Raw genomic sequence first — 21,624 nt, 5'->3', positions numbered from 1 at the left:
ACTGGTCTCGAACTCCTGACCTCATAATCTGCCAGTCTTGGCCTCCCAAAGTGCTGGAATTACAGGCGTGAGCCGCTGTACCCAGCCTTGAGTGTCACTCTTTAGTGGTTGGGTATAGAGGGTTGGCTTCAGTCTGGAATACATTTGTCTGAAGTAAAGCTGTGCTAGCCCAAGAATGAAACCTCCTTCACTAGGAACAATAGAGCATTCCTTTGTATGAAGCTAGTGTTTAGTGCATAGCCAGTAAGCATATGTAACCCACTGAATAAAAATAGTGGTTATCATTATGGGCTACAGGGGAAAAAAATGTCCCCTTCCTCATTACAGTAAGGGAGTCTCATTGCATACCTCTCCGGAAACCTAATCATGTGTTACATGAATTTTCCATGGGAAGGAACAACTGGTTAGGAAATAAAATACTATACTTCTATACAGTGATATTCAAGCCTAGAACTCCAAAGAAGCCAAAAACTGCTCTGAGAATGGTCCCAGCAGGATTGAAATACCTCCTCAAAGCATACTGAGCAAATTCCCATGATGCCAGGCCTCTTGGAAAAGTTTCTGGGGGTCAGAGGCCACTGCAGCTGCCTCCTTCATCTCCTCTCAACCACTTGCTCAAGTGGAAAAAATGTTTAGAAGGGTAAGTTACCACAGTTCTCAGTTATACTGATCTCCCCTCTAGGGAAGTCTAATCCCGGATGCAAACTGTACTGCAGTTTGGGATTTGTACTCACGACCCAGGTATCTGCCAGCCCTTTGCCCACATTAAGAACTTCAAAGAGCAGATGACCAGGATGAGTGAAGTAATGATGGGAGAGCAGAGTGGGGCATGGGAGGGTGGTCACAGCTCTTCAGGAGACATGTGGAGGTGAGAGGTAACATTTGAGACATGAGACGCTCCCAACACAGAACCACAGAGTGATACTGCCTGCCACGCTGGCTGCCACTTCAGCTCCTGTGCTTTACTCCAGTGGCATGTGGTGCAGACACACTGCCTTCCTGCCCCTTCATACAGGAGTTAACCACAGAGCACAGCATTGGGCCTTTTTTTATGTCTTGAAAGTCAGTTATTGGAACTTACCATGGCACAAATATATTTCTCATCCGTCTTCTGTGTCCAGGAGAGGTAGAGGAGGCCACACTTTTATGCACAGAGGTGAGTTCCTTGAGCTTCAAGACCAGTTTTGCAATTGCCTGTAAAAAGGTCACTGCACCTTTTCTGTTTGTCCTCACCTCCCACTGCCCGCCCACTTGATAGTTATCTTTTGATGTCATAACTTTCCCAGAGGCAGCATATTGTGCTGTCTAAAGAACATTATGTTTTCAAATTGCTCAGCCTGGGTCACATGTGCCTGTATAACCTGACCAGTCCTTGGGACAAAAAAAACACCAGAAGGTGCAAATACACTTGTGTAGAGAGCCCCTTCCTGCAATTTAAGCTTCCTCTCCTGGAGCTCAGCCTTCCACCAATGAGCTTCAACATGGTTCAGCATTAGAACTCTTTCAACTTAAATTCTCCAGATAATATGGCCTTTTTTCCAAAATCCCATTGTGAACTTGGGCCTAGTTGGTACTGTCCTTTAAAGCCATATTTCCTCTTAGCAAAAAGGTTATAATCAGGAGCTTTAAAACCTATTTGTTCTCATTTACAAAAATGAGTCACATCAGTGCCATTAAATAGAGCAATCATAAGAGAATGTGGTCAGGTAATTTTCATGAGACTGTACAACAGAAGCTCCTCGTGGAATAAAGATTAATATTTTAGTACAATGAAACATTTTTATATATACTATCTTATTTCTTCCTTATAGCAACTCAGTATGGAACTGTTCTCCTCCATTTTAGAAGAAATTTAGTCTTAGAGGGATTGAGTAATACCGTAGTACCATGGCCAGACCACAGCAGAACTGAGACTAGAATCCAGATGATATAGTGTCTTCCTCATGCTGTTTGCAATCTCATATCTGAGAATTGGCACCTTCGTGCTACACAATCTGGCTTGCAGATTGTCAATTTATAAGAAAAAATATGCTTTTTATGTTCTAGAAAAGTTTCAACCCTTTCTTTCAACTTTATTGCCTTAAAAATAGGGAGTTCTGTTCCATTTGCTTTTAAAGCTTTTAATAAATTGATTCTTTAAACTGCTTTAAAATAGTCAGAAAGAGACATCAGGTGGTTAACCTCAAACTGCTTTAAGAATGTAGATGCTTTTTCAGGAAATAGAGTCAGGCAGGTGAGGGGGTGGAGAGGTGGCAAAACAGTGTGAAGGAAATGAGGATGTGGTAGTGAAAATATTCCAAAAAATTATTTTCTTTTATAAACTGTAACCGTGAGCTGGAAAAGGCACTGATTTGCACAACCCTTTTTACTAATGGCTAATGGAGTTAATTTTGTATCCTTTCAGAGGACTTAAAAAAGTTCATTGGATCACTGACTTGCAAATCCTGGGTGAGTTACAGTCTTGCAATTCAATCTAGAAATATAAGGTCACAGAAATCTGACACGGAGGTAGCAAGTGTGTGAGCCAACCGTCCCATTCCATTGTAATAATGTCATCTCACTAGTTTATAAAAAGAAACTATTCTGTTAACCCTCAGAAATGTGGGAGGGTGAATTCAGGGGAGTGTGGGCCCAAGGGTCGTGGTGAACTTAATTTCGTCACCATTTTTGTTAGGAGGGAGGAAGCAGCCACTAATGCAGCACATAGTTTTATTTCCAGAGGCTGCTGCAGAGACTCAAGTCAGCTGGGTATCCAGAGCAGTGCAGTGCATTTCCTTCCCAAAGAAAGTTCAAGGTCAGTGGGGAATCACCTCTTCATTTGAAATGTTTTCTTAGATGAATCAAACATAAGCTTCTTTGTTTTTTATTGTTTTGTGGTTTTGTTTGTTTGTCTGAGACAGAGTTTCACTCATGTTGCCCAAACTGGAGTGCAATGGCGTGATCTCAGGTCACTGCAACCTCCACCTCCCAGGTTCAAGCGATTCTCCTGCCTCAGCTTCCTGAGTAGCTGGAATTACAGGGGCACACCACCACTCCTGGCTAATTTTTTGTATTTTTAGTAGAAACAGGGTTTCACCATGTTAGCCAGGCTGGTCTTGAACTCCTGACTTCAGGTGACCCGCCCACCTCGGCCTCCCAAAGTGCTGGGATTACAGGCGTGAGCCACCAGGCCTGGCCTTGCCTTTTTTTTTTTTTTTTTTTTTTTTTTTTTTTTTTTTTAGCATCGCAGATATTTCTAAAAGGAGGAGGCAGTGGAATAGAAAGCACTAGTTCATGATTTCACTGTTTGAGGGGCCAGAAGTCCCCAAGACTTACATCCTCAAAGACCTAGACTCTCATTTTGGCCACCAGCATGTGGCCTTGGACAAGCCCTTACCTATTCCTCATTTCTACCTCCAGGCAGAGACCCATGGGCTGAAAGTCATAAGACCTAGATTCTCACTCTAGCCACCTCTACATGGGCAAGTCATATAGCCTGGCATACACATATTTTAGGCAGATGCTTATTGTTTTTTACTTTTTCAATGCGGCTTTCTCCTCAAGCTCTCTTTTCCCAGTAAAATATGATCTACCACTACTACTACTACACACGTGTATTCAGTCAAATAAAAGATAAATGTTTCCTTCCAACACATCAACTCATAGAATAAATTGATGGGAAGGGGAAAGACTACATCAAACTTGCAGAGGTGATGGAAAGGTTTGGGAGTAAGAGTCCACTTTGAAAAGGGGCTCAATTTTCCCCACCTTCTGCTCTCTCTGATGCCCAGAAAGATAATTTCCCCATCAAAGTCTTCCCATTAAACTAGGACTGCCCCATTTCATAGGCTATGTTCTAGAGATTAAGGTGGAACTTAATCTCTAGAACATATCTCTAGTCAAAGAGATAATTTACTTAACAAATGTGCAATTTGTTTTCAGTAGATTCATAATTTAATAACTGTACTAAATACCATACCCACATAGTTCTCATTTAATCCTCACAACAATTTTATGAGGCAAAAATCAGACAGATTAAATTACGTGCCCAAGGTCACAAAGCTGGTATCTATGCCATGAGACTTCAAACCCAGGCCATCTCAAATCTGGTAGTGCTGGACACCACTATCTCATATACCCTCTCTGACTTTTGCCTGGCTTGCACAGCCTTATAAAAAAGTACGAAATATTTAAAATGAAATATACTCAAGTTTTTCTTTGCCAACTACAACTAAAAACACAAAAAATACATTTATAACAAATTTAGAAGTAGGATAGTATTTGGCAAAAATAGCACCTCCAGCTTTCTTTTGATTAATGAAAGATAAATAAGTAAATAAATAAATAAATAAAATAGCACCTTAATGCTGAAGGCTGGAAGGTTAGATTTGCCAAGGAAATTGGGGAAAAGATCAGAATTGGGATTAAGGATTCATTTATTCTAAGGCCATTCTGATAATCCAATTCAGGATAGGAGTCTGCGTCTAAACTCAGGGTAAAAATATGTGTTTGGATGAATACACAGCAATTAACCCCAACAATCTGTTCTGGAGGTCAAATATAGCCTCCTATTTTTTTTTTTAATTCAAGTTTTAGATTATCTACAAACAGCAGTGAGCATTCCTTATACTAAACGCACCTTCCATTACTCTCAGGGATGATAAATCTGAAGACCCTTTCCTTTGTCAGTTTCTATTTAAAGGTTACCCCATTCCTGGACAACTATTTTACACATATCTGCCAGATAAAGTCTCTGTTGATTTCAGGGAGGATTTGGAGTATGACTCTCATTTGTGTCCATGTCTGCTTTCCTAATTAACATCCTTTGCACTGTCCTTGCATTCCACAAGGGTTTTCCTGCAACTGGGAGCTGTTTGTTTTCCTTTGGGAATGTTTTTTCTCTGACCCACTTATTATTTTATCATTTCTTCTCCATTTATCCACTACTAGCTGTTAACCTTCACTCTTCATGTATCAAGCAGCAGACACATGCTCTGTTCTTGCAGCATCCACACCGCCCCCTTCACGCCCTCTTCCCAGAGAGGGCTAAACTCTGCCTTCTTTATGGGTCAGCAGACCTTTGAAAGTCTTTGACCCACAACTTACTTGAGGCTTTGCATTTCTCTTGTCACTGTAGCCTTTTAAGAAGGTGTTTCTACTTTTGATTGTTTTTGGTCACTGGGTAAGACAATCCCAAAACTTATATAAACACTACTACTCTGCTCTGTGTTCTTGACATTTTTATGATGGATGTGAAAGCCTGACATGAGGTGCTGCCCTCGCCCACCCAAAATAACTTTAAGAGAAAAAGAGGCAAGTACAAGGCTGCCAAAATATACATTCTGACTACACAAATGATTTATCTATGAAACAGACCCTCCTTTCTATTATGTTTCCAGGAAGTCACCCCAATCTTTTTTAAAAGTATGGAGGTCACACAGAAAAAAAGAAAGCTAATAAATGAAATGTCCTTAGTCACTTTGTCATGAATAAATCAAAGGAAACACAATCTCAGGACGATGACGTGTGCCAGGGTATAAAGGTAAGACTTCTCAGGAAAGTGACGGCACCACGCAATACAAAGCCAGATTAATCCAGAGGAAAGAGGCTTCCGCCCGGATCTCTGCAACGTAGGGGAGAAATGTCCATCCGTGTCTCCTGAGGCTTGTTGATAATCCCCATCTATAAGCATGTGTCAGATGTAAAGGCATCCTCCTTTTCCTTTTAAAGTTCAACTATAAAAATCAACACATAATAGATGAGATAAGACATATTCAAAAGGCATCTTAGGGACAAAATGTTTCCCACACCAGAAACAGAAAGTGCAAGAACTGCTCAGTAACCTTATCGATTGCATTAGCATACCTAAAGAAAGAATGTGTCAATCAGGAAGGGGATTTGGTGTTGATGAGAATGAAAACGGAGAGGAGAAAGTTGGCAGCATGATTCCCTGGGGACCAGAGGGGAAAGGGCCCTTGCTCCTGGATGTAAATCTCCGGTGGCCTGGCAGCCAAGCCCCTAATAGGAAGATGGACCATCTGGCCATCAGAGTGGATCCCAGCACATACTGGTGCCTACAGAACCATTCTCTTCATGGGGAGCTGGAGAGCACTATGCAAACTCCTGACCATAATTAGACTTCTCATTTAGTTTTCTTGTAGGGATAAAGTACTGTATACTGGTTTTTGGTCCATATGGCATACTTTTCCACTTATAGTTGTCTTTTCAAAATGAGTCAATGTAGTAGCATTCTGGTTCATATCCTTCAGTTTCTTGTGAGTTTGGATACTGTGAATTAATACTCCTAAATTCCACAAGCTCTGGGACAGTCATGACCAGTTCTAGACCTGTAAGTCTGGGTAGCAGCCCTTAAATGGTTGTAAACTCACCAAGAGAATGAAAGGGGGGCCTCCAGATAACCAGGGAGTCAGCATATATGGTATTATGACAATACTTCTCCATATTACCACATGTCTCTCTCTAGCCTAATCCAGAATAATAATAATCAAATATTGCATATCTACTATGTACTTACACTTAATTCACTAATGCCCTTTCAAGGCAGGAATGATTATTTCCATTTCACAAATGAGGAAACTGAGGCTTAGAGAGCCCAAAGTCACACAATTTGCAAGTAACTAAACCAGATTTTAACCCCATGACTATCTGTTTCCAAAGGTTCTACTAGAAGAAGTAATTCAAATCTTATATCACCGTCTATTAGAAGGCCTACCAGAAGCCACCATGATTATTCTTCATAGCAGGAAACAGAGCAGCCCTTTCCAGAGGCCAATCTATCACTACAGTCATGTTGAAACACATCAGGAGTGTGGATTCTGCCATTAGTACTCAACAGATCAATGCCCAGTGTTCCCAAACTGGGCTCCTGGGTTCCAATGCCAAGGTGAGTTCAAAACCTTCAGCACTCTCTGGAAACAAGGAATGGCCCCGTGGTTCTGAACCTGTCTACCCATCTGTTTGACACATCACCCCATGTTTGAGATGACTGCTTAATTTACTCAAATCTGGATCCACAAGGAATGAGCCTATGCCTAGAGTTGGCCAATAATAATAGAAATAATAGCAGCAACATCTCTTTTTACCTCAGAGTATTTCATCTAATCTTTCCAATCACTTTGTAAAGTATGTTGGATTGCCCAAATATGATTGCCAAAAATTGAATATATTCAAAATGTACAATGTGATGATTTGATATTTGTATACACTGCATCATGATTACCACAATAAAAAATCAAATTAATCAACACACAATTACCTGTGTGGGGGTGTGTGTGTGTAGTGAGGACACTTAAGATCTATTCTCATAGCAAATTTTAAGTAAGCAATACAGTATTACTAACTATAGTCACCATATTTTACCTTAAGTCCCAGAACTTATTCATCTTATAACTAAAAGTTTGTACCCCTTGACCAAATCTCCCCATGCCCCAGTCCCTGGCAAACACCATTCTACTCTCTGCTTCTGAGTTTGACTTTTTTATATACCATGTATAAGTGAGATGAAACAGTTTTTATGGTTCTGTGCCTGGCTTATTTCACTTAACAAAATGTCCTCCAGGTTCATCCACATTGTTGCAAATGGCAAGATTTCCTTCTTTTTGTATAGCTGGATAATATTCCTATTGTGTGTGTGTGTGTGTGTGTGTGTACATAAACATATACACACCACATTTTCTTTATACATTTGTCCCTCTGTGGATACTTAGATTGTTGCCATATTTTGGCATAAATACATATCTTTAAATCCTCATTTAAAAAACAAACAAACAAACAAACACAAATAAATAAATAAATAAATCCTCATTTAAAGATAAGGATATTGAATTTTCAGTAAGGTTAGGTAATTTGGCCAAGCTCACACAGCTAGCAGGTGACAGCCCTGGAATTTGAACCTGGGTCTGTCTGAATCCCGTGCCTATGCTTTGAGCCACTCTGTATCACTGACCACAAGAGAAGCAACTGTTGTTGATGGCCCTGAAGACAGACCGGACACAGCCCAGCACACTAAGGAGAGTCACTAGAGCCTGGAGACACAGTGGGACTGCAGTCATGACTGTGTTTTCTGTGGCTGGGAGGAGGTGCTGTTCACCTGAGCATGGGCTCACTTAGGAAACATTTGAGAAATGAATTAACGCGGATCTTTAAGAGACCATCTGTGGCATGATGAAAGATCAGCTTATTTTCCACAACCTGAAAATGGTAGGGCTTCGTTGATGACTCCTAAAGTCTCAGCCAACTGGAACATTCTCAAATACTGTAACATTAGCTGCTATGTGAGGCAGCTGAAATCTAAGGAAGAAATATTCAAATATGCAAAATATTTAGGCCTAACACTTAGCAGGTCAAGATAATGACGCTCAAGTGGCTTGAAATAGAATCAGGCAATCTAGATTCTATTCTGGCTTTTCAACTTATCAGCTTGGCTACCTCCAGTAACCTATTTAACCTCTTGCTTGTAAAATGGGGGTAGTGATTAGCTATCTCATGGGGTTCATGTGCAGATTAAATGAGCTAAGATATGTAAAGTATCTCAGGCAGTGCTTACTAATAGAGATCAAAAAAATAATTCAATTCCCTTCCCCTTTCCATAAATAATTTCCTCCACCAAGAGTTGGTTCCTGGGAATACAAAGCTTCTGATGCTAAGGCATTAAAATCAAACACAACCCAACACTTTCCCAACAGAGGAACCACTATTGAGACCAGAAAACAAAACATCAAAAGAGGGAATTTGCCTGTTTTGAAGAACCCTCTGGTGTAGCTGTGGTTCCCAAAATACCACTGAAAGTTCCAAGCCAATTGCTTTCTCTAGTCCCACCAGACAAAAAGCTTATTGGAGCTCTGACCACATCTGGGATCAGTGTCACTTTTTATCAGGCTCCAAAATTTAGGAAGTACAGTGAGGTCTATCCCCGACAAACCAATACTTACTGGGAAATGAGTGTTTCAAAAGAGAGCAGTGTCTGAAATGTCTTCACCCCACTTCCTCCCCACATCCCACAAGATAGGAAAGAAAAAAGAAGAAAAAAAAAAAGGCAGGATCCACACATGGAGGTTTAAAGCCAAGCTACCAACCCCGAGCTCTTTTCCCAGAGGTGGGGCAGGGCAGGGAAAGAGGTGGGGTGAGGTGGTAGGAGGGACAGGGTGGGGGTCTGCCACCTACCTGCGCACTCCCAGCCTGAGGGTCTTGTAGGATCCTTTCACCAGGGAAACTGCCTCCTTTCTGGAGCTGCTCAGAGTCACCTCATTGATGTGCACGACCTCATCCCCAGCCTGCAGTTTGGAGCTCAGGGTGTCTGCTTTGCCCCCTTCTTCAACCTGCTTGGAGGGAGAGATGCGATGGCCACCAGTGAGCTTCCCCCTGGCCTGCGGTCTGTCGGGTTATCCCAAGCCCAGCTTGGACTCCTGCAGAACCCAACAGACCAGCTAGGGCCATACCCCAGCAAGTGCAGCCCCAGGGAAAGTTGTGAGAAGGCAGGGACTGGCTCTGGTGTCCACACCCTCAAGCACCAGCACCGTGCCTGCCCAGGGAGGGCGCTCATAAACATCAGCTGAATGAATGAAGGAACTCAGTTTCCACCCAAAGGCCATTATCCCACCGTGCTCAGGACATCACCCCAGCCCTTACCTTACAGCTTCAAAAAGTCCTTTAGACTTTTTTATTCCTTTAGAACAACAGTCCCCAAACTTTTTGGCACCAGGGACCAGTTTTGTGGAAGACAGTTTTTCCAAGGATGGGGTGTAGGGGGATGGTTTCAGCATGGTTCAAGCACATTACATTTATCGTGTGCTTTATTTCTATTATTTTTTCATTACAATATGTAATGAAATAATTATACAACTCAGCATAACGTAGAATCAGTGGGAGCCCTGAGCTTGTTTCCTGCAACTAGATGGTCCCACTGGGGGTGATGGGAGACAGTGACAGATCATCAGGCATTAGATTCTCATAAGGAGTGTGCTGTCTAGATCCCTCACATGTGAAGTTCACAATAGGGTTCGGGCTGGTATGAGAATCTAATGCTGCTACTGATCTTATAGGAGGCAGAGCTCAGGTGGTTATGCAGGCGATGGGGAGCAGCTGTAAATACAGATGAAGCTTCACTTACTCGTCCACTCCTACTGTGCAACCTGGTTCCTAACAGACCACAGTAATGGTCCCTGGATTGGGGGTCGGGGACCCCTGCATTGGAAGTTGAGTTCCTCTGGCCAGGCGCGGTGGCTCACGCCTTTAATCCCAGCGCTTTGGGAGGCCCAGGCGGGTGAATCATGAGGTCAAGAGATGGAGACCATCCTGGCTAACACGGTGAAACCCCATCTCTACTAAAAATACAACAAAATTAGCTGGGCGTGGTGACGGGCGCCTGTAGTCCCAGCTACTCGGGAGGCTGAGGCAGGAGAATGGCGTAAACCCGGGAGGCGGAGCTTACAGTGAGCCGAGATCACGCCACTGCACTTCTGCCTGGGTGACAGAGCAAGACTCCGTCTCAAAAAAAGGAACCAGGAGGTGGAGGTTGCAGTGGGCCGAGATTGCATCACTGCACTCCACTCCAGTCCAGCCTAGGCGACAGAGTGAGACTCCGTCTCAAAAAACAAAACAAAACAAAAATACCCCACACTATTATTCAGTCAACAAAGTTATTCAACACCTGCTTTACACCAGAAGTTTTTCCAAGTGCTTGGGCTATAAAACTGGACAAAATAAACAAAAGCCTTTTGCTCTTCTGATGCTTAGGTTAATGGGCAGAGGAGGGGAAGCAAACAATAAACATGATAAACAAGTTAGTAATGTAGTATGTTAGAAATTAATCATATGCTTTGGAAACAGATGAAAATAAGGCTCGATCTGGGTCACATGCCAATGGATACTTATAGACGTCAATAACAATGAAAGGGAAGTAAAGAGGAAAGCAAAAACAAAAACTCAGTAAACAAAACCTCACCCATATTTTCTCTTTTTTTAGTAATTACTCTCCAGAATTGCCCACATGTTCAAAAACCTTCAATAGGTCTCAAGATACATAAAATAGACCAAACAATTATATATATATACATATATTACATATATAAATTATATTATACAGATATATCTGCATACATATATAGATATATATGCATAGATATCTACATACATATATGTATATGTATATAGCAAACATAATGAGGAATATATATGTATATAGACATATCTATATACATATATAATTGCTTGGTATATCTATATATGTATATTATATAATTGATATATCTATATACATATATAGATATTTTAGGAGACAGACTCTTGCTCTGGTGCACAGGCTAGAGTGCAGTGGCACAATCTCAGCTCACTGCAACCTCAGCCTCCTGGGTTCAAGCAATTCTCCCATCTCAGCCTTTTGAGTCGCTGGGACTATAGGCGTGTGCCAACAGGCCTGGCTAATTTTTGTATTTTTGTAGAGATGGGCTTTTGCTGTGTTGCCTGGGCTGGTCTTGAACTCCTGGGCTCAAGCGATCCTCCCACCTTGGCCTCCCAAAGTGCTGAGATTACAGGCATGAGCCACTGTGCCCGGCCAATATATATTATTTTAATATATATAAAATAGCTTTTATTTTATAAATAACAATTAAAAATTTTAAAGCCTAGATTTATTTTAAGTATTAAAAATATATGCTAAATCAATATGCACTAATTATTTCTTAATAACATTTATTAATTTATACTTAAATTATTAAATATTAATTCATTATAAAGGATGAAGATAATGTAGAAAGTATGTAAAGGGAAAAGGGAAAGTCTTACCACTGCTTCCTCCATGTTACTCTCTAAAGGTAACCACTGTTTACTGTTTGGTTTATGAATTTCATATATATTATTTTCTTTTTGGAAAAATAATATCACACTATCCATATCTCTTCAAATGTCTTAACAGAGAGGCACTAAAGTGAAGTGGTTAAGAGTCTGAGGATTCAAATAGCAAACCAAAGAAGAAGTTATTTTCTCTAAGCCTCAGACTCATCATCTACGAAGTTGGATTAATAATATTACCCATCTCATAGAACTGCAGTGAGGATTAATGAGGTAAACCACAGGAATTGATAAACACACTTTCTGGTTTCTCATAAGATTTCAAAAATGCTGGCTAGTATTTCCATAAATCATGAAGATATTTCCATTCATAAAATATTCTACTAGAACATCTTGGTTATTTGTTGTATAATATTCTGCAGTGTAAATGTAACATGGTGTATGTAACCATCTTGTATTGATGGTGATTCCCTCCTGCCTTTCTACCCATTTCATCCTCTTAAACTTCCCTGCCAACCTTCTGCAAATTCATCATTTTCCATACACACTGAGTACACTCTCTCCTCAAGGCCTTTACATCAGCTGCTCAGGCTTTCTTTCTACCTGGATTTCTCCCAAAAAAAGGTAGTTGCACTCTTGAACCACCTATAGAAACTACAAAATATGGCCGGGCGCGGTGGCTCACGCCTGTAATCCCAGCACTTTGGGAGGCCGAGACAGGCGGATCACAAGGTCAGGAGATCGAGACCATCCTGGCTAACACGGTGAAACCCCGTCTCTACTAAAAAATACAAAAACTAGCCGGGCAAGGTGGCGGACGCCTGTAGTCCCAGCTACTCGGGAGGCTGAGGCAGGAGAATGGCGTGAACCCGGGAGGCGGAGCTTGCAGTGAGCTGAGATCCGGCCACTGCACTCCAGTCTGGGCGACAAAGCGAGACTCTGTCTCAAAAAAAAAAAAAAAAAAAAGAAAAAAGAAACTACAAAATACTATAATGGTCAAGAGCGTGTACTCTGAAGCCAGATTACATGACTCTGTCATTTACTAGACATGTGACTTTGAGCAAGTGCTGTGCCTCAGTTTCCTCTTCTGTAAAATTATAGTATTTATCACGTGGAATATTGTGAGGATTAAATGAGTTCATGCAAATAAAATGTTTAAACAGTGCTGGCACATAATGCTTATTATTAAATGAGTTCATGCAAATAAAATGCTTAAACAGTGCTGGCACATAATGCTTGTTCAATAGAGGTTAGCTACAATTACTTCCCATCCTTTGAGGCCAAGTTCTTTCCTCATCAATACCCACCAGACTCCTTCACCCTTGAAATCTGTCGTTTAAGAAGTAATTCTTCTTTGTCCCATTTTTGAATAATCAAACGGACAAAATAATACATAAATGTAAAGTGACATCTAATAGTTTATTATTTTTATACTGCTTGAACATGTTGCTGTGGTTACACACCCTGACTTTCAGCAAATCTATTTATGTCTATGTCTGTTCCTCACCCACAGTCCCACCCATCCCCACCTTGGACTGTGAAGTCTTTGAAAAGACTTCATAAGAAATCATGACTCCATCCTTACCTACCCCAGAATGCCTCTCCAGAGCTTTGCACACAGGACCTACCCAGAAAATATTGGTTCATTCATTGAATAAATATTTATGGACAGCCTCTACTGTGTTTAGATATGGTGCTAAAAGCTGGGAGTACAGTGATGAACACTGTAGACACAGTCTTGCTCACATTGCAGTTTGTGGAATTGCATCCCCTCAGTATTATTTGCCAACAATTTCAATGAAATGAGACCTAGGAAACAATCGATTTCTTATATTAAAAAAGGAAGTCAAGAAAGCTCATTTGTATAGTGTATATCATGTCCTCATGACTGATTTGATGTGAAAGCAAACATTATGAGGAAGACTGTCATAAAGAGATTCATTGTTGTTCACTGTTCTTATAAACTATTTCTATAACCTTTTGTATTTACAGAGTTCCTTACAATCTCTTCATTTTGCACTGAACTGTTAGAATTAGCCAGATGTGGTGGCACATGCCTGTGGTCTCAGCTACTCAGAAGGCTGAGGTAGGAGGATCGCTTGGGCCCAGAAGGTTGAGGTTGCAGTGAGCCAAGACTGCGCCACTGCACTCCAACCTGGGCAACAGAGGGAGACCCCGTCTCGAAAAAAAATTCATCCTAGCCCCCAAGTGAATCTCTCTCTGCTGCCCAAGCTGGAGTGCAGTGGTGCGATCTCAGCTCACTGTAGCCTCAAACTCCTGGACCCAAGCAATCCTCCCACCTCAGCTTCCTGTGTAGCTGGGACCACAGGCATGTGCCACCATGCCTGGGGAAATTTTTTTATTTTTTGTGGAGACAGGTCTCACTATGTTGCCCAGGCTGGTCTTGAACTCCTGGGCTCAAGCAAACCTCCCGCTTCAGCCTCCCAAAGTTCTGGGATTACAGATGAGAGCCACCGCACCGGGCCATGGGATGATGTTTTTGAAATGGCACTTATTTGTCAAACATTTGATGGGCCTCTACTTCATGTTGTGATTCTCACATCTCTCCATACTGTCTCTCAGGGATTCATGTTGTCTTGGGGTTTTAATTATTACCAAAGAAGACTTTTAGAACTTTTCTTTAACAGTGATCTTTTGTAGAAGGTCCATTCCATATTTCCAGTTTCCTGTTTCCTTTTCCTCCTTTTTTCCTCCAAATACTCTTCCATTATGAAATGTCTCCTTATCAACCCAGGCAGAATCTATTTCACCCTCTCCTCTTAATGGTTTCTGTCTTGAGACAAGCCTCAGTCACTACCTTTGTCATAGGTATTTCTGACCATGCCCTATCTGCTCTTCTAGGTCCTAAACTCTTTGAGGTCGGAAACTTGGTGAATACATTCATTCTTTCATTCATCTTACAAATATTTTTAAAGCATCTATCATTGGCAGGTGTAGTTCTAGGGCTGGGAAAATGTCAACAAAGGAAACACTGTATTCTCTCCTTTCCTAGAGCTTACATTCTAGTATATTTTTAATATATTTCATATCATTGTGCTTAAAAACCATGCATATTCACTGGGACATTTTAGAGAGCCTATACTGATAAAATCTTAAAACACACATACACACAAATCAGGCTGGATTCCTTCTGTGCTTAAATTGATCCATTTAAACAACACTCCCTTGGAGGTCAGGCAATTTCCAGCAAGTCAAAGGAGCCCTGAGAAGTTTGCCTGGTGCTGGGATTCCTCCAGAGGAACCACTCCTAAAGGTGAAGTCCCAGTAGGTCCAAGGAAAGCCTTGAATTGAGCCAGCTGAAGGCCAAGTGTAGACTCTTAGTCTAACTCATTTCAGTTAACTGGATTAAGGGATGCTGCATCAGCCTGTGGATTCCTTAGGACCCTCACATTCCCCTCCTCTCCCTTTGTTGCTGCTGGCCCTTTCCTGACCTTTCTATTTGGTAGAATCAGTGTCAGTGGGTGTGATATTTGTTGGCCCCTCCTACAATAAACTTGGTTGCCAAGAAAGTTGAAGCCATTGCCGGGCGCAGTGGCTCACACCTGTAATTCCAGCACTTTGGGAGGCCAAGGCAGGCAGATCACAAGGTCAGGAGTTCGAGACCAGCCTGACCAACACGGCAAAACCCTGTCTCTACTAAAATTACAAAAATTAGGCAGGCATGGTGGCGCGCGCCTGTAATCCCAGCTACTCAGGAGGCTGAGGTAGGAGAATCATTTGAACCCAAGAGGCACAGGTTGCAGTGAGCTGAGATCACACCACTGCACTCCAGCCCGGGCAACAGAGCGAGACGCCGTCTCACAAAAAAAAGGAAAGAAAAGAAAGTTGAAGCCATTGACTAGAACAAGGCTGTGAATTACCTTAATCTACGGTGTTCTCTCCATTTATTATCACAAATGATAAATTAAGATATTGACGTGCGTTTGTTGATGCACTGGTAACAACACATTTGATTTCAATGTACTGAGGCTAACTAAATGCATACATCTTAAGTTTATATCAATTAGCCACACAATTTATCTTAAAACCATTATTATGACTAAAAAAACAACTTTGTTTACAAAAAATTTAACAATAATTTTTTGAACTATTCATCAAAGAGATTTATACTCTTCTAACTCCAAGCCCTGCTGATAATGCCTGTCAACAAGATTCAGTGGAAAATGAAGCTTATTATTTTAAACTTTTGGACCAATTACTTCAGCAGCTAAAAAGGTTACTGGCATTGTTTGTCCAAGTTCACCTGCATGGAACTTACTTATTCCAAGAATGTGACTGTCAACAGGTTAAATGACTTCAGATAACACACCGTGTGCAACAGGGTGGGAAATCCCTAAGCTAACAAGCTAAGGAGAGGGTGTACATCCATACACTGGAGCCCGGAACCTAAGCACGCTTTTTCCCTTCTCAGAACCTAAATGTACCACACCTATAGGAGAAGTTGATTTTGCTTTGATGACCCAGTGTTCCTTTTCTGACATGTGAGGGGTTGATTTTTGAATTGTTTACAGCCTTTTATGTTGCTGTACTATTTAGCACCTAACATAGTGCCTGCACGTAATGAGCGATCAGTAAACATTTATTGAACAAATCCTGGGGAAACTGACTTTGAAGAACAGCACGGTGATATACACTGTGACGAGAGTACATTCAAAAATACAGGTGTAGGCACAAAGGGAGAGTGTTGGATGCCTATGTCACAGCTTGATGTGGTGCTTGGAGGCACAGAAAGCCAGGCCCATCTTTTTTCCTCATGCTTAACCCCTCTAACCCAATGTAAATGAGAAAGGGTGGAGCTGCCGTTATGGGGATTGGTCCTGTTTTGTGCTTCTCTAGGGTTTGTGCCCTCCCTGTGACCCTTCTCGTCACACTCAAAAGAGAAACCACAGTCCTCCCTCTGTACCAAAGGCCCTGCTGGATTTGACCTCCCTGCTGCTCCACTTCTTAGTGCTCCCCACTGGATCACTCAATACCAGCCCCTGGCCTTCCAGCAGCACAGGGAGCATGGCAGGCACTGTCCTCCTTCAGGGGCCTTGGACTTGCTGTTCCTTCAACCTGGAATGCTTTTCCTCCAAGAAACCATTTGACTTTTTCCCTTAACTCCTCCAGGTCTGTAAACAAATTCGGCTTCCAGAGGGGGCCTTTCCTAGCTACCCCTTTAAAATTTCAGCCTCCCCTAATACTACTTATCTTCCTTCCCGTTGTTATTTTCTCATTAACACTTAATTCATGACGTGGTGTGTGTGTGTGTGTGTGTGTGTGTGTGTGTGTTTTGAGACAGGGCCTCGCACTGTCACCCAGGCTGGAGTGCAGTGATAGGATCTTGGGTCACTGCAACCTCTGCCTCCCAGGTTCAAACGATTCTCCTGCCTCAGTGTCTTGAGTAGCTAGGACTACAGTCGAGTAGCTGGGACTGCAGGCGCACGCTACCACACCCAGCTAATTTTTGTATCTTTAGTAAAGACAAGGTTTCACCATGTTGGCCAGGCTGGTCTCGAACTTCTGACCTCAAGTGATCCACCCACTTCAGCCTCCCAAAGTGCAGGGATTACAGGCGTGAGCCACCGTGCCTGGCCATGAACTCTATTTTTTACTTACGTGTCTTGCTTATTGTCTGTCCTCTACTGGAATGTCAGCCCCATGAGTGCAGGGATTTGTGTCTGTCTTGTTTACTGCTGTATCCCCAATGCCCAGAACAGTGTGGGGCACATAGCAGTGCCCACTATTTATTGCATGGATAAATTAATTATCATCATAATTGCAACCAGTTGTTGAGGGCTTCTTGTGTTCCAGTAACTTTATTGCATCAAACTAATTGTCACAACAACACAATAAGGTTTTATAATTGTCTTTTTATAGAAATGAGAATACTAAGACTCAGAAGAAGAAAATGACTTGCTCCACATTGCACAGTCAGTAAAACAATAGAGCTGGGATTAGAATTGAAGACTCTAACCTCAAAGCCCACAATCTCCAGCCTGCTGCCTCTGAGAATCTCCCAGATATTTGTCCCTAAAGCAACACTTCACTTGTCCTGCCTAATCCTTCAAGTGCCCGAGAAACCTGACACTCAACACTGCTGTGTTCTGATCCTTCTCTTTCAGGGATCCTAAAGTCTCTGAACCTATTATAGTGGTTTACAGGCTCAACAGCATTCACAGCTTACACATGAGAAAAAGAGCTGGCACGCACTGCCAGTGGAGCAGGGAGCTGACCCTGCTACGTAAAACTGAACATGGAATGATTCATTTACATACAATTCCACTTGGAGTTTTAATTAACATTAAACTCATCCAGTAGAAGTCTACCACAGCTGAATTTCACCAGCATTTTATGTTTAAATTCTTGAATGATTTATTTGCCTTTCCCGGCTACTTTCGTTCCTGGATAAAGATAAAGGCAGCGGTATGGGAGGGAGGGGCACTTCAGTCACTCACAGTTGATGCAACATAACCTACAAATCATTTGCTGTTTGTGAAGTTGGTAGTTTGAGGAAAAATATGCTCTCTATAAGTGCGATAATTGTATGGAAGCAATGAGCAAAATATAAAAAGATAAAAAGGCGAGTGGATAACAAAAGACATCAAGAATCTCTCAAAGCTATTTGGGCATTATTTTCTATTCTCTGGAAATTGTCATTACTCACAACCCAGTGGGCATTCTTGGTTTTGAATAGAACACAAAGTGAGGGCAATGAAATAAAGTCAAATAAATAAAAGTTCCTCCCAGGATCCTTCTCTGGTTCTCAGGTTCTATGAAATGAATCAGCATTGTTTTGGAACCCAGAACTAAATGCTGAACTTTAAAACAGAGAAACATTTCCATGGGTTGCAATGAGTGCCACAGGGTACGGAAGTGATTCCTCCTGTTCTTCCCACCTTCCTCTCATCTTATCCTAAATCATTACATTTATACTGTTGAACATTCCTTTTTGGGGTCATAAATGGGGTGTATTGTAGTAGAAGAAAGTAAACTGGGTTAGGAGTCAGGAATCCTGTGCTCTAATCCCAACTGTGGCCCTTTTATCTGTAGGACCCTGGATGGGTCTCTCATCTATAAAATACAGATAATGTTGTTTGCTCTGCGTTACAATGAGACGACCCTGACAAGTGAAAATGTGTGTTTCTCACACTTAAGATGACCATCAGGGAAAATTCCATAGTTTTATTTAAATTAAAATACATCTGCAACACTTAGTATTATTTAGAAATTACAGAATGACTTTCTTTTGTTATTTTTTAGATAGGAGGTATGCTGTTCTTTTCCAAGTTTTATAACCTGGCTGGGAAGCATAAGAAAAGAGGTGAGACAGTGGTGAGGTGTATAAAGACAGGCAGCTCTGGAGTCAGACCAGCATGGGTATAAATCCCACTTCCAACACTAAATGATCTTGGGCAAAATTTGCATCTTCTTTGAGCATCCATCTCCTTCAACTACATATCGGAACAATAAGACTAACCACACAGGGTTGGTGTGAGGATTGCATGAACAAACACGGAAAGTCCCTTACAAAGAGCAAAGACTCCATAGAGGTTTGTTTTGTGAATTGCAAGGTTTTGTGGCTTTATTTTAAAGGTTTAATATTTTTCTACTGTTTCTACCACAAGAATACATGTGTTAGCAACAGCATGCATGAGACCAAGAGGAAGAAATTTGCCAAGGGGAGGAGATAGGTTATTTTCTTCAAGTCAAAGAACCAGAGTTAACTTGATTTATTAATGAAATAGGAGACAGTCTCTCCATTGGAGGGAAGTTTCCATTTCAGAGAGAGGTCCCAGAGCAGGAAGTTACCCAGTGACACCCTGTGGACCATCCAAATGATCTGCTGCCCCGGAAAATCAAGAAACACCCACAGTTCTTGATTTACAGCTCCCTGGGAGGAAGGAGCTGACCACAAGTGTAGGATAAACATCAAGCTTCAATGAAGCATCTTCAGCCACTCAACTCTGCTCAGTGCCTTAAGAAAAGTTCACAGACCCCCATCTCCCCCAAGGTGGCTGATTCTGAAAAAACAAGTTTGGGGGTAATTAAAAAGTTGAGTAGTCAATATTCATGTCCATTGTGTGTTTATACCCTGCCTCCTCTTACAAAAGATCTGAGGCAACTCCTTAAAAATACAAAAAAATAAAGAAAATAGTTGAGGGAATCTGACAAAAAAGGAAAAAAGTTGTCCGGAGCTGCGCGCCCCGGCCATAGCAAATAATAATTAATGATTAAACGCCCGAGCTCTATTCCTTTCCACCTTCTACCTCCTCCCTAGATTTGTTGTCTCTCTTTTGTATCAATACCTCATAATAGATGGCGCTCTTCCTGCTTCTTCTTCACTTGTTTTCCCCCCCCCCCCCCCCCCCCCCCCCCCGCGGCGAAAATTGTTACTTTGTAGCACAGGCACCATCCCGTGCCCGGGAAAATTACCAACTGACAGCGCAGGTGCAACATGACGTTCGACCAGAGAAACCAATACCTACTTGGTCACGCCCTCTGCGATGAGATCATCTCTGCCTCTGGCCCAACCCCTTCCCCTCCAAGTGTATATAAGGCACTGCATTACCGCCATTAAACGAGACTTGATCAGAGCACTGTCTTGTCTCCATTTCTCGTGTCTCTTGTCCCCCAAATTCCCACTCCCTCCTCCAGGGCCTGCTTCGACGATCTCGCGGGCCGGGATAAAAAGTAATAAAATAAAAGCCAAGGACAAGATTAATTCCAAGAAATGCATTCCACACATGGTGATTCTCATTCTCTATCTAGGTATTTATTATCCAGGTCTCCACAGTTACAGGGTTTCAGAGGGAGGCAAAGTCTTCCTAACTCAGAAATATTCACTAGTGAAGAGACCAGCTATAAAACAAGGCCCCACTCTAACAGCTTCTGCAGTTTAGCACCAGCTCCAATCTCCTGCTGTTCCATCAACGACTGTGCAGTCTAGCTGGCTGTGGGATTGCAAACAACCAATACAACTAGCAAATAGAATGTAAATCCATTGCATAGTTAACTAGAATATCTCTCAAAAGAGTCAACATATAAAGAATAAGCCGGCCAGGTGCAGTGGCTCACGCCTGTAATCCTAGCACTTTGGGAGGCTGAGGTGGGCAAATCACTTGAGGCCAGAAGTTCAACACCAGCCTGGCCAACATGGTGAAACCCTATCTTTACTAAAAATACAAAAAAAAAAAAAAAAAAAAAAAAAAAGCCAGGAAGCTGAGGCAGGAGGATGGCTTGAACCTGGGAGCTAGAGGCTGCAGTGAGTCGAGATTGTGCCACTGTACTCCAGCCTGGGCCACAGAGTGAGACTATGTGTCCAAAAAAAAAAAAAAAAAGAATAAGCCATTGAGCTATCTTAAAATTTTTTGAGGAAGCTAGGACCCAAAAAGTCAACAAGGTTAATTTTTCATGCTGAGAATTAGCACGTAGTTGCAATGTGATGTGTTTTAAAAGTAAAATTAAGTAAACTTATTTTCATACTCATTTGTTTTGTTTTTCAACTCTGCATAATCTAACATCATATTTTGCTCCCTGTTTTACTGTGGATTCCCTTAGACAGACTTTTTCTGGTACCAACTGTTTGCAGATAATAAGGGTTACCTGGAACGTACTATAGTGCAAATTTGACTTTAAGCTTCTTGATGGCAAAAGCAAACTGGAAACATGCTTTCTTAGAAAAGTCATGGGTGCATAGTACAAAAACAGGAAGTCATTGTAGAACAGCGAGGATAATGGTATTGAAATTCATGATTAGAGAAGACTTAGGGCACTAGCGGCTAGTAAGAAGTCTAAGAAGGTGGATACCAGTCTTTCTAAATTGCTTGGTGTTTG

At 41.8% G+C, this 21,624-nt stretch overlaps 1 protein-coding gene and 1 long non-coding RNA gene across 5 annotated transcripts in view; one reads left to right on the top strand and one right to left on the bottom strand.

Annotated features, from left to right (window-relative positions):
* The window catches only part of LOC126954879 (uncharacterized), a 32,779-nt gene extending 25,538 nt beyond the window's left edge, over positions 1-7,241 (top strand). Inside the window, exon 3 of the long non-coding RNA XR_007725744.1 lies at positions 6,658-7,241. This is a non-coding gene — a long non-coding RNA (uncharacterized LOC126954879). The remainder of the gene's footprint in view (positions 1-6,657) is intronic.
* Positions 1-21,624, bottom strand: part of SHROOM3 (shroom family member 3) — a 350,091-nt gene that overhangs the window by 219,220 nt on the left and 109,247 nt on the right. For 3 of the 4 annotated variants that reach the window (XM_050790811.1, XM_050790812.1, XM_050790813.1), the window contains one exon: positions 9,163-9,317. In XM_050790811.1, coding sequence (XP_050646768.1) covers positions 9,163-9,317 — 155 coding nt within the window. Of the gene's footprint in view, positions 1-9,162; positions 9,321-21,624 lie in introns of all 4 variants that reach the window. The other variant, XM_050790814.1, reaches the window with a different exon arrangement.

This window comes from Macaca thibetana, chromosome 5 (assembly GCF_024542745.1).
Source record: "Macaca thibetana thibetana isolate TM-01 chromosome 5, ASM2454274v1, whole genome shotgun sequence".
Taxonomy (NCBI): domain Eukaryota; kingdom Metazoa; phylum Chordata; class Mammalia; order Primates; family Cercopithecidae; genus Macaca; species Macaca thibetana.
This window is presented reverse-complemented; position numbering and strand designations above follow the sequence as displayed.